General features: G+C 39.2%; 1 protein-coding gene across 12 annotated transcripts in view; it reads left to right on the top strand.

Annotated features, from left to right (window-relative positions):
- Nucleotides 1-12,993, top strand: part of LOC144603477 (coiled-coil domain-containing protein 91-like) — a 106,347-nt gene that overhangs the window by 19,617 nt on the left and 73,737 nt on the right. For all 12 annotated transcript variants that reach the window (XM_078416707.1, XM_078416712.1, XM_078416706.1 and 9 more), the window contains 4 exons: nt 5,279-5,457; nt 7,018-7,224; nt 8,331-8,435; nt 11,727-11,804. In XM_078416707.1, coding sequence (XP_078272833.1) covers nt 5,279-5,457; nt 7,018-7,224; nt 8,331-8,435; nt 11,727-11,804 — 569 coding nt within the window. The remainder of the gene's footprint in view (nt 1-5,278; nt 5,458-7,017; nt 7,225-8,330; nt 8,436-11,726; nt 11,805-12,993) is intronic.

Here is a 12,993-nt window from a genome sequence, read left to right as displayed (position 1 = left end):
ATGCTCGGCAAGTGTGAAGAGAAACAATTGCTGAGATTTACTTGCCTATTTGGCTTTACATTTTTGCATTTCCAGCAACCGTAATACTGTATTGCTTTGAGTTTTTTTTTGTTTGAGTTTATTTGTGTGCAAAGCGACATAGAACGTTACTGCTGCAGATACAGTAACTGATTTTCTTTGGTTGCAAGATCAACTCCATAGTCCTAATGATGCCAAGGGAAGTAGATGCAGGAACTGTCTGGGAAAATTGATAATAAAATAGCAATTCATATTTTTTGCTATCCTTCTTGCAGGCATCAGTTTCAGTGTTCCTCACAGAAAAAGAAACGATGCCAATCCAGTCATAGTAAAAGATAGCGCTATCCAGTCACCTGCTCAGGGGTGTGCTCTCTCTCCTGCTTTGTGCTAGAGATCATTGCCAAACATCACACATATGGGTGATCACATGTAGAGTAAAAAGATCTCACAATGTCCTATTGTGGCAGAAGTATAAATGTGCTTCTAAACAAAAGATTAAAATATTTTGTGCAAAGTACCTGATTCTTTCCCACCGACTCTGGGTAAGCAGTGTAAAAACTCAGCTTGGCACAGATGGTAGTAGACGTTAGACTTTGGAGATGCAGCGCAGAAACTGGCCCTTCGGCCCATCGAGTCCTCGCCAACCAGCAATTACCCCATACACTAGTACCATCCTACACAATATGGATAATTTACAATTTTATCAAAGCTAATTAACCTATAAACCTGTATGTCTTTCGAGTGTGGGAGGAAACCGGAGCACCCGGTCACAGGGAGAACGTAAAACGCCGTGCAAGCAGCACCCGTAGTGAGGATCGAACCCAGGACTCTGGTGCTGTAAGGCACCATCTGTACTGCTGTGCCGCCCCTTGTACTTGTGCCTAGAGTCAGAACACTTTGTTTCAAGCCCCTCTCCAGTGCAGAAATACTTAATCTTGACTGATACATAAGTGAAATATTGACTGTAAGGAGCTGTCTTTTATTTCAAACATTAAACCAAAATCCAATGTGCTGGTTCAGTTGGAAATAAATAATTTGATGGTGCTATTTTAAAAAGAGCAGGGACAACGGGTGTTATAGCCAACCCTCATTCAACAAATGCTACCTACTATTTCACCGTCGTTGGAGTTCATGGAACAGCGGTGTGTGCTTTGCGGTATCCCAAGGGGATTTGAGGTGCTAGTTCTTTCGTGTATCAAATTGTTTTCTAGATTTTCTTGTCCCTTGCAGTCAATTTAGTATGAGGATCATGGAATAACTCACTCTGATCCTATTTCACTACTTCTCTTGGGACTTACTCGAGGAGAGGTCTTGGCTAAGGATTGAGGCTGTGTTGGCTTCAATTTAAGAACTGGATTTGAAACAGCTGCCTGGAATATTCATTTTGCTGTACATTAAAAACTCTCATTGTTGTATGTGTATGAAATATGTGTGTGAATCTGATTCTTCAGTCAGCATGCCAGCTTCTGTACATGGATTTGATATATCCGTGCTCATTATCCTTCCTGCATATAAAGTATTCCCTTTCCCTTTGAACCGCAATGTTTGTTTTCACTGTTTGAATGTGCAGTAAGATAATCTACCCCGTGTAAGTTAGATTGTTGCAAAGCAACCCTCTGGATCATGACCCCACCAGTGAACATCAGTCCGTACTGACTCTCTGGGCAAGAGTACTCCTAGACACTGACCTCATTTCCTCGACAATCTTGGCTACCAGTGCAGCTCCCTGCTCTCATTAAAAGCTCGAGATTCATCAGCTTTGATGTCATCTTCCACCCTACTTGCATTTTCACGTGATCTATGTATGATTCTTCCCTTTCTCAACTCCCTCAGGGAAGCGGCTAATGATCAATTATAGCCCTGCAGACTTCCCTAGCTCTCATGATTGTATCTCCCTGTATCTCTAACTCTGTCAGATCTGATGATAATCTAAGCACTAGTGTTCCCGAGATGTCTTCATTTTCCATTTCAATATATCCTCTGTCACTGTCTTTTCTCTTGCCCAGAACATGCTGAGCTTGCCCTTGTCATCAACTTCTGTTTCCCCACATCCACGATGGGCAGTGGATGCAGCGTATTAAATTAGATGAGCTACATAGGTTCTACTTTCTGTCATCACCAGACACATCATCCCTTCCCATTTCAAAAATGGACGCAATGCTCTTGTTCACCCTTCCACCTTCTTCAACACCCTCTCCCTTTGTCGAGGCACTTTCTTGTGAAACTACAGCACTTGCACTTTTATCTCTTCCTTATCACCATCCAGGAACCCATCCCTTTTTCCAGACAAAGGTGCATTTAACTTGTACCTCATTCAATTTAAAATACTGCTTTTAGGAGTGAGTGGCGGTGTTCTCCTTTTTGTTTTCCCAGAATGGAGGTGATTAACTGTGAGCAGTGAATGCAGTGTATTAAAACAGATGAGGTGCAGAGGTTCTGCTTTAATTCTCTCTCATACCCACTCTGGCCACTCGCACTGTTTCACTGAAGCCCAATGTAAGCTTGAGCAACAGCATCTCATCTTCCGATTTGGCACGTTCCACAACCTCAGGACTTGACATTGGATTCAGCAGTTTTGGATAGCCAACCTTTCCAGTTTGTATCAGAACTGGCAAACAATTCCTTTCTCCACAGATTCTGGCTGACCTGATTTTTACAGCTTGCGGCAAATTTGATGCAGAAACAGTACCTTCAATACTTTGTTTCTCCAAGGTGTATTTCTTTTTCTTCCATTTTCACTTGTCATTTCCTCTTCGCACGTCCAACTAGATCAGCTGTGATGAGCAAGTCTTGGCACCGCCATATCTTGTGTCATGCAGTCTCTCTTAATTTCCACCCCATCACAGATGTTCCCTTTGTTCTCTCCACATCTTTCCTCCTGTTCTGTAATTTTAATGACTCATAGAGAGTCATGGAGTCATACAGCACAGAAACAGGCCCTTCGGCCTAACTCCTCCACGCCAACCAAGATGTCCCATCTAAGCTAGTCCCATTTGTCCACATTTGGCACATATCCCTCGAAACCTTTCCTATCCATGTACCTGTCCCAGTGTATTTTGAATGCTGTTTTAGTACCCTCCTCAACTACCTCCTCTGGCAGCTTGTTCCAAATACCATCCTGTGAGGGAAAAAGTTGCCCCTCAGGTTCCTATTAAATTTTGCCCCTAGATTCCCTTACCTGGCGTAATAGACTATGCATTCACCCAATCTATTTCCCTCATAATTGTATACCCCTCTATACGATCAGCCCTCAGCTCATTGCATTCCAAGGAGTAAACTCCTGCCTGCCCAACTTCTCCCTATAACTCAGAGTCCTGGCTGCGTGCTCATTCTTCTTCTCTGCACTCTTTTCAGCTTATATAATAATGCATAAATAATTTATTACTTTCCCCAAATTATGATGAAAGTCATCAACCTGGAATGCTGACTTTTATTAAAATCTCCATGGAACTGCTTGATCTTCTATTTTTTAATTTTTTATTTATGCATGTTAGATCGTTATGCTCAGTATTTTTACAATTGAAATATGCAAAAAAAGTGCTATTTCTCGCTAATTTCCTCCATGTAACTTTAATTAGCGTGGAGATTTTTAAGTGGGCCTCTGATTCTGTACATTTTGAGAAACAGGTGACTGAATTATCAGTCATTATTGAAGTTTATGAACATAGAAAAGGCGAGGCAATGCTCTATGTTGTCCTCTGTGGAGCCCTTGGCCGTTAGAATCTTTAGTTAACATCCTTCAGCAGGCTTGCTGTTGCCTGGAACAATCTAAAATCTACCGTGCAGAAGGACATGAAGGCTGGGGAATTTAGAAGGAGAACAGGGATATCCTGTAACATTTTGACATTATGAAAGAGGAGTTGTTGGCTCTGTGGAGGCACACGAAGTAGGATAAATCCCTCGGGTCTATCCACGTATACCCTCAAATATTGTGGGAAACAAGGGAAGAAATGGAACAGAAGAGCCAGGAAGTCACGGTGCAACTTTATAGTTTAGTTTATTATTGCCACGTACTGAGTGAGGTACAGTGGAAAGCTTTTGTTTGTGTGCTATCCAATCAAGCCGTCCCCAGTGTACAGATAAAGAAAAAGGACTTTGGTTAGCCCGCATTTGGAGCATCGCGTGCAGTTTTGGCTGCTCCAATACACGAAGGATGAGGAGGCTTTGGAAAGAGTGCAGAGGAGGTTTACCAGAATGATGTCTAGATTAGGGGATATTAGCTACTTGGAGCAGTTGGGCAGACTTGGATTGTTTTCACTGGAACGCTGGAGGTTGCGAGGAGACCTGCTAGAAGTATATAAAATTATGAGAGGCATAGATAGGGAGGACAGACAAATCCTTATTCCCAGAATGGAAAAATCAAATACCAGAGGTATCTCACCTAACTTTAATGTGAGAAGGACAAAGTTTAAAGGAGATGTGTGTGGCAAGTTTTTTTTACACAAACGGTGGTGGGTACCTGGAACATGCTGCCGACGTGGTGATTTAAGAGATTTTAGATAGGCAAGTGGATATGCAGCGAATGGAGAGATATAGGTCATGTGCAGGCAGCTTAGAGTTGATCTTGGCATCATGCGTGGCACAGACATTGTGGGCCGAAGGGCCTGTTCTTGTGCTGTGCTGTTCTATGTTCTAAATTGCAGGAACCCTGGCAGAAATGTGTGTACCTTCCACAGCCTTGGGTGAGGTAGCGGAAGACTGGGAGTGGCAATATCGACATGGATGACTTGAGGCAAAGGGCCTATTTCTGCTGAAATGATTATGACTCTAAGAAATAGCATGAAAAAGATTGTCTGTTTTACAAGTGTTAGTATTTACAAGATAGGTTGGAGAGAATGAGTGTGACCTATTTTACATCAAAAATATCACCCAAATATTAAACGCAAATGTAGCTGTTTCAATGGTTTGGTGTCTTGGTATCAAGCCTGGACAGATGAAACATTCCAATAAATCATTAAGAAAGGATGACATGTTAACTTTCATCACTCTATTTGATATATTGCTTGTCCTTTGGGGTATGATGTCATGGACTTGTTATCAAGTTACATTTTGACAATGGAGCAAATCTTTTCAATTGGAACTTCAATAAAATCTACTCAATGCTTCAAATATGTACAGACTGAAGTTATGCTGCCTGTAGCCACATATGTGTGAAATATCAGATGCCAATATGCTCAGCGATTTTAGTAGCTGTCATTAGGTGATTTTATTTTAATTTATCTGAGGCCTTACAATGTCACTGGATATATTTTTGTCTTAGGGCCAGGTGTGGAGTTGGGCCAAAGAAATCCTCCAGACATCCTCATCAACCAGACAATACAATCATCTGGAAAGAACACCGCAGAACCTGCCCTCTTTCCACACATTGAGCCTGACTCTGATTTGACAGTTGAGTCAATGGAAAATGCCACTGCAGAACAAATTTCATCACCAGAAAAGGTAGAGTATTTAAACCACTACTGAATATATGAATGTCTCAAATATAATTTTTTCTCAGTTTCTGGATCTCATAGCATATTCGTTCACTCCCAGACCGAAGAAGGGTTCCATCCCAAAACGTCACCTATTCCTTTTCTCTAAAGATGCTGCCTGACCTGCTGAGTTACTCCAGATTTTGTGTCTGTCTTTGGCATATTCATTCCTGGGTTTTATGTAGTTCATAATTTACTATATGTTTGATCTTTTGATGAATTTCTTACTGTGGCATTTGAACGGGAGTGACAGGGCAGATGATGTTTTCTCTACCTGATGAGGCTGGAACTTGGAGTGGGGAGGAGGGGTGAGGTTGATCATCTAGGAGTGAGGGGAGAGATTTCTTTATACAGTTGACTGTGAACTCAGGAATTGTTTGAGGACTCTGGATATTCAATTGTTCAGTGATATTCAATGCACTGATTTCAAACTGAAAACTGACTTAACTTTGACGTTAAGGGAATTGGAGAATATAGGAATTTGTGAAAAATGGATGAGGCACATTGTCAATGGTGTCAGATTGAAAGGCTGAGTAGGATTGAGGGACACATGGCATCCTCCTCCTCTCGTGTCATCAATTTGCGCCAATGTTTATTTATAGATTATCACTGCATTGTAAAAGAAAATGTAGGGCTTCAAGGTACTGGTTCCGAGTACTTATATTTAAACATAGCACATAGAAAAGTGCAGTCCACTATGTCCGTGTTGAATGTGATGTCAAGATAAACTATCTCATCTGCCTGCTCATGAACCGTGTCCCTTTGTTCCCTACTTATCTACGTGACTGTCCAAAATACACAAATATACTTGGTAGTGCATTCCAGGCACCCACCACCCTGTGTGTGTAAATAAAAAGAAATGTTGCCCGCACACCTCCTTTAAACCTTGCCCCTTTCACCTTAAAGCTGTGCCCTCTAGACTTTGACATTCTCATCCTGGAATAATAGTTCTGATTGTCTGTGCTATCTATGCCTCTCATCGTTTTATATACCTATCAGGTCTCCCCTCAACGTCTGGCAGCTACCAGAGGAAAGAAAATCCAAGTTTATCCAATCTCTTCTGATAGCTTCTTCTTTTGCGTCCATCATCCATGTTTCAAATGTTACATCACTGTCATCATCTGTCCTGAAAAGGACACAAGCTTCCGGCGACAATCAGTGAGAACCAATACTTGTACAATAGATGATGGTGGTAGCAGAATTAGCTCAGGACACTTCCAGTTTCCAGCCCCGCGACGTGAACGCTTCTGCAATGGGGCCTTCTGATAGCTAATACCCTTTATTCAGGCAGTATTCTGGTAAATCTCTTCTGTACCATCCCCAAAGCTTCCAGATCTTCCTATAATGGGAGGTCCAGAACTACACGCAATACTACATGATAATTCAAGAGGCTTTTATTTAAACTAAAGTGTAAGTGGTAACAGCATTTCAGCATTTGTCAGTTTGTGATTTTAAAAAAACATAAAATTATTACTTTGTGGTCTGTATTTTAAGTTGACTATTAAAATTGTTTTTAAACGTATCGCAGGTTCAGCTGACGTCTCAACCACCACTTGATACTGTTGAGGCATCAGCAACTTTGCAGAAAAAGGATCCTCGACAATCTACAGATAATCTTGCAGAACACACAGTGCCCATAGAAACACACAAAATTGAAGTAAATTCAAAAGAAACACTGGAAAATATGGAGCAAAAGCTTTCAGCTGCTGAGAAGGAAAAGCTTGAAATGAAAAAGGTACTTTAATGTGCATTGTGTGTTTTTTAAGTTGTTGGCACAGTGTTTATTTGCAATGTTTCCATCGCTAAATAGATTTTGTTTTACACAGGGAATATCGTCTGACCTTTCAATGACTCGTTATGAGTTCCAAAGATTTCATGCAGGATATCTTGTGTAGCCTATGCTATTATGTGCAAATAATATGAGCCTGTTACTGATTTGGTATATATTCATTACTTTCCCCACATTCAACCACAAATTACGTTCTTGTATTTTAATCAGACGTTTTATCAGCAGACCCAATGTGAATTTGAATATCACTACCTTTTAAGGGTTGGCTGCTGCAGGCGTGGCATCTATCCACACAAATGTAATTCTTTTGCGATCGGACCATTAATTAAGGTTGGACACTTCATCCAAATTCCTTGACTGGCTGCAAAATTAAGTGATTTAGTTTAGTTTAGTTTATTGTCACGTGTACCGAGGTACAGTGAAAAACTTTTGTTGCATGCTATCCAATCAGCAGAAAGACAATACATGATTATATAATCAAGCCATTTACAGCGTACAGATACATGATAAGGGAATAACGTTTAATGCAAGGTAAAGCCAGCAAAGTCTGATCAAGGATACTCCGAGGGTCACCAAAGAGCCAGATCGTAGTTCAGCACTGCTCTCTGGTTGTGATAGGATGATTCAGTTGCCTGATAACAGCTGGGAAGAAACTGTCCCTGAATCTGGAGGTGTGCGTTTTCACACTTCTATAGCTTTTGATAAGTGATAAGTTAATGCTGTGTTCCTAGTTTAATGGAGCCAACAATTTGTAATTGTAATTGACAAATGTTTGTAAATTACAGTTTTGCATATTAAGGTCAACTTTAATCAACCACCTCAGCCTCCCCCGAGTATTTGTTGATACATTGTGATCAAACGAGGCTTTAATTCTAAAAGTACTGTAAGCAGAACATTTCAGAAGGCATTAACGGAATCCTGCCTACATTGTCTCACCTATTTTATGTATTACTTTAACAAACATAAAATAAGTAAACTAATTTTCATTTATTTTATGCTATGGCAAATATTTTTAATGTTCTCATTTACCAATTTACTTCAACTTTTTAAAGGCATTAGAAGAGATGTTTGGGAAGTACTCAAAATTAGAGGAAGATTATTTACAACAGAAAAAGGCAGACGAAGTTTCTTACCAAGACCACTACAATCAACTCCAGGTAATTGATTGGTTGAGTTTACGAATAATGTTGGAATTGTAAACGTATGCAGCTTGCACTGGTATGAACAAGTCCAAAATTTATCACGTTGCATGCAGATTACCCTTGCTGTTGCTTTGGCATTTCAAAATGGTATTCTTTGCCAACTAGAGCAAATGTTTCAGCTCGGTAGGTGCGAACAACTTTTTCAATTTGTGTGTGATATATATATATATATATATATATATATATATATATATATATATAAGAACTGATTTTGACAGTTGACCCTATATATATATATATAGATATATAGATAGGGTCACCTGTCAAACCGGTTCTTTTCTTGGAAAAACATAATCCATTTTGAGCTGGTAATTATATAATGAGGATTTAAAGGTAGAGCAATTTAGCACACAGAATGAAGCATTTCATTGTATTGAAGCATGACATTGAACAGTACATTTTTGTATCAGTCGAAAGATTAGATATGGCAGTCTCCGTGTTGTTAATATTAAAAATGTGAAGTAGTGGTTTTGTTTGTTATTAGCGTTTTTGTGGTGAAGGGGAGAAGTGATTTCACAGTCAGAGTGAGGAAAGCAAAATCTGACCGTAAACTAATCCAGGGCAATAGTATCAATAAACTGCTTTAGCACGGGCCCAGTTTGCTCCAGTGAGTCTGTTGGAACACTCAGAGAATCAAGGAATAAAGAAAATGCAGGAGCAACTCACGATGGGCAGCATCTGTGGAAATGGAAACTGAGTCTAGGAAGCCTGACCTTGGACTTCCGTCTTTTCCCATTTTTCTGTTGCTTATTTTTGTGTTCCCTGTTTCCAGACATCATTGTTACTTTTTCAAGTCTAAACCTTTGATTGAAAAGTTATGGTAGACATTTTTTGTTCTTACTGTCTCTACAGATGCCCATCAAGTCCTTTTATCTTAGGCAACGTCTTGCTCTAATTGGCATCTGAACCATTTTACTCTGTGCTTCCACCATGAATGTGGGATGGACAAGTGTCTTCAGCTAATTGGGTTGAAGAATTTTCACTGAAGTGCGATCCTGAAAGTATTATTTAAACAATGCTCTGAAACTAAAGAATCAGAAAGAGCGGAAACACTAAGACACACGTTTTTTAAAACATATATACCTTAAGTTTGCAGCATTAAATAACCTGTGAGGATGAAGCTTCACACGTACATGATTTTTATGTACTCCTGAAGAGCCCCAAACGATTTTTCTCCAATAACTTGCTGTATACGTATCTTCCCCTTCTTTATTTTTCTCCATTTTGAGGAATGTTGTAGAATAAAGTACACGTATGTGTGTGTTTACAAACTTTTTAATGTCAAATATTGCTTGAAACAGTTTAAATATTGGGAACCCCAGTGGAAATTAAGTCAAGAACTCAGATACAAGCCACATTGAAACTCGTTCTTGGCAGTCTAAAGCGTTCTACAGAAATATTTTCTTTTACCTTGTTTTGGAATATCTACATATTCATTGATCATTTAAACTTTAATAGTGTGTTGAAATGAAGAATCACCCACAAGATTTTTATTTTCATTTCCCATTTAAACACTGAAATTCAAGAAGCACACGTGTTGCATTTTTTAAATTACTAATGGTATTGAGATTTTAATTGACTAATCTACCCATGCATTGCTACCAATTGTAATGAGTAGCATTATTAATAAAAAGGATGATATGAAAGGTACCTGAAGTACCATAAGAATGAGGTAATTACAACAGTTGTTGATTTTACCAAATGATATTCTATTGTTTAAAAAAAATCCACTTTGCCATTGTTTCCAGGTATTACAATAACAAAGCTAATTTCTGCTGCAAAAGGAGGCATTTTTTTTGCATGCTTTATCGTGGCTGTGTATTTTCAATCATTGCGAGCAGAGAACTCCTTTCCCGCGGCATTTAGCCTACAAATACCTCTGTAGAACAGGTCTTTTGGCAAATACCTATCGTACCTCGGCATTAGACATCAGTATAATTTTGGTGACCGCAGGGATACGACACTTTTTCACTGCCACTGTTCCTTCGACAAATAGGCAGTGCTGCTCCAATCCTGACCATGGCAGTTTTGTCTTTATACACAAAAGAAAAAAGCAAGGAGAATGACATTTGATGCATAACTTCCGAGAATTTCAAATTTCTATTCTGCGATTGTCAACTGCTGTCTCATTAAAACTGCATGCAAACTTTGTGAATTTTATGCCTTGTTTCCAGGTTACTCCATCTTATGAACTATAAATAACTCATTGTTTTTTTTCTGCTTATCGTCAGAATTTAAATCTTCATATTTTAATAGTCTTGCTCCAGTTCAAATCTGGTCCCAAATAGAGCAGAATTCATTTTGCACACATCTAGTTTCAACTCGGCAAACGTGCGTTCTGTTCGGGACACTATTAAATTGTGCACCTAAGCCAACAGTCCAGCCATGAGTGCTTTCAAGGAATATTTATAGTAACTTATCACTTCACCAACACATGAAGATCCAAGAATGGCTTCCTGCCATTTAATTCTGTATTGGAGGCCAATAGTTAACAGAGAACAGTACAGCACAGGAACAGGCCCTTTCACGGTGATGTCTGTGCTGAACATGATGCCAAATTAAAGTAACCATATCAGCCTGCTCATGATACATATCCCTTCATTCCCTGCACGTTCGTGAAATGCTAATGTTAAAATGAATGTTCTAGACTTATGTTTATTATTGTCACGTGTACATAGGTAAGATGCATCAATACAATGGTCAAACTCGTACAATAGATAGAGCAAAGGCGAGGATACAGAGTGCGTGTCATTATATTTTCTACAGGTGTGCATTGAAAATAATGTAATTGTTGGCCTTCGTGCAGTATCTTTATTGAGCCACAGTAAATGTAGTGTTGAGTACCTTAAATCTGAACCTTTATGAGGGTGGATTAAGCTCTTACAACTTAAATTCCTCATGATTTGTTTTGCATTTCTACCACCTCATACCAAATTAAATCTATAGCTAGCAATTCAACTGTATGCTGGCATACTGTGAAAGTGCAGTAGCTGCCAAAACTTTGCAAAGAATTGGATTAGATTATTAACTTGTAGCAAGGTAAATCAGCTTGTCTTGCTTTGTGCTGACAAGTGGATAACTGGAAATTCTATGTAGCTTTAAATTCTCTGTAACTTCAACAATCTTCATAATTCTGCACTCAGTGTTTAAAAAAATGTCTCTGCTCTATTAATAGCTCAATTCAATGTAATATCTTTTAAATCTATTTAGAATTGGCACGTTAATTATATAATTTTGATTTTTCAGGAAAAACATAAACAAGAGTTGGAAGATCTTAGAAAAGCTGGCCACGATGCTCTTAGCATTATCATTGAAGAATTTAAGGTTGGTATTCTTCAGACATAATTAAAATTTAAAACTTTTCTTTCATAAGCTGCAGTATAAAGTGAATATAGACTTAATTGTCAAAGGTATAGAGTCATACAGCACAGAAACAAGTCCTTTGGCCCAACTCATCCACGTCAACCAAGATACCCCTTCTAAGCTAGTCCCAATTGCCCGCATTTGGTCCATATCCCTCAACCTTTCTTATCCATGTACCAGTCCAAATGTCTTTAAAGTGTTGTTATTGTACCAAAGTGTTGTCAATTACCTCTGGCAGCTCATTCCAGTTACCCACCAGGTTGAAAGGAAGGTCAAAACTTGGGACAAATATTAAAAATGCAATTCATTACTAAGTTGAAGGAATCATTCGCACAACACAAAATGATATTAGCAAGAAAAACAGTCCCCCATATAAGGTTTGGCTTTTCATCTTATTTTGAGATATTTTAACTGTAATGAGATACATTTTATTTGTCTAACCATGTTGCAGAGTTTTGTGTAATTTTCCCCAAATTTGCATATTTCAATTAATATTGATTATAGAGGTGTATAAATTCATGAGACGAATAGATCGGGTAGATGTCTTTTGCCCTGAGTAGATAAATCGACGATCAGAGGATATAGGTTTAAGGCGAAGGGAAAAGATTTATTAGGAATCTGTGGGGTAACTTTTTCACACAAAGGGTGGTGGGTGTATGGAACAAGCTGCCAGAGGTGGTAGATGAGGCAGGGACTATCCCAATGTTTAAGAAACTGGTACATGGATAGGGCAGGTTTGGAGGGATATGGACCAGACACAGGCAGGTGGGAGTAGTGTAGCTGGGACATGTTGGCCAGTGTGGGCAAATTGAGCTGGAAGGCCTGTTTCCACCCTGTATCACTCTATGACTCTATAGTTTAAATTTTACATTCTCAGTTATGTTGTCGAATGGCTTTGAATTTTGTTCACCTCTAGCCTATGACAAAAGATGGAACTTGCATTGTGAGATATCCTTAGGCCAATACTGCACAAAACAGGATTCTACCTCAGTGATTGCTCTTGGTTAATAATCCTAATGTGTGGTAGTAGGTGTGGAGTAGGGTGGGCCAGAACAAGCCCAATACTGAAAGCTGCTGAAATAAACCTAGACTTCTGGTTAGGTCAACCTCAAGCAGGTAACCTGCATTATTGGTTTATTATTATCACATG

The sequence above is a fragment of the Rhinoraja longicauda genome, chromosome 20 (genome assembly GCF_053455715.1).
Source record: "Rhinoraja longicauda isolate Sanriku21f chromosome 20, sRhiLon1.1, whole genome shotgun sequence".
NCBI classification, from domain to species: Eukaryota; Metazoa; Chordata; class Chondrichthyes; order Rajiformes; family Arhynchobatidae; genus Rhinoraja; species Rhinoraja longicauda.
This window is presented reverse-complemented; position numbering and strand designations above follow the sequence as displayed.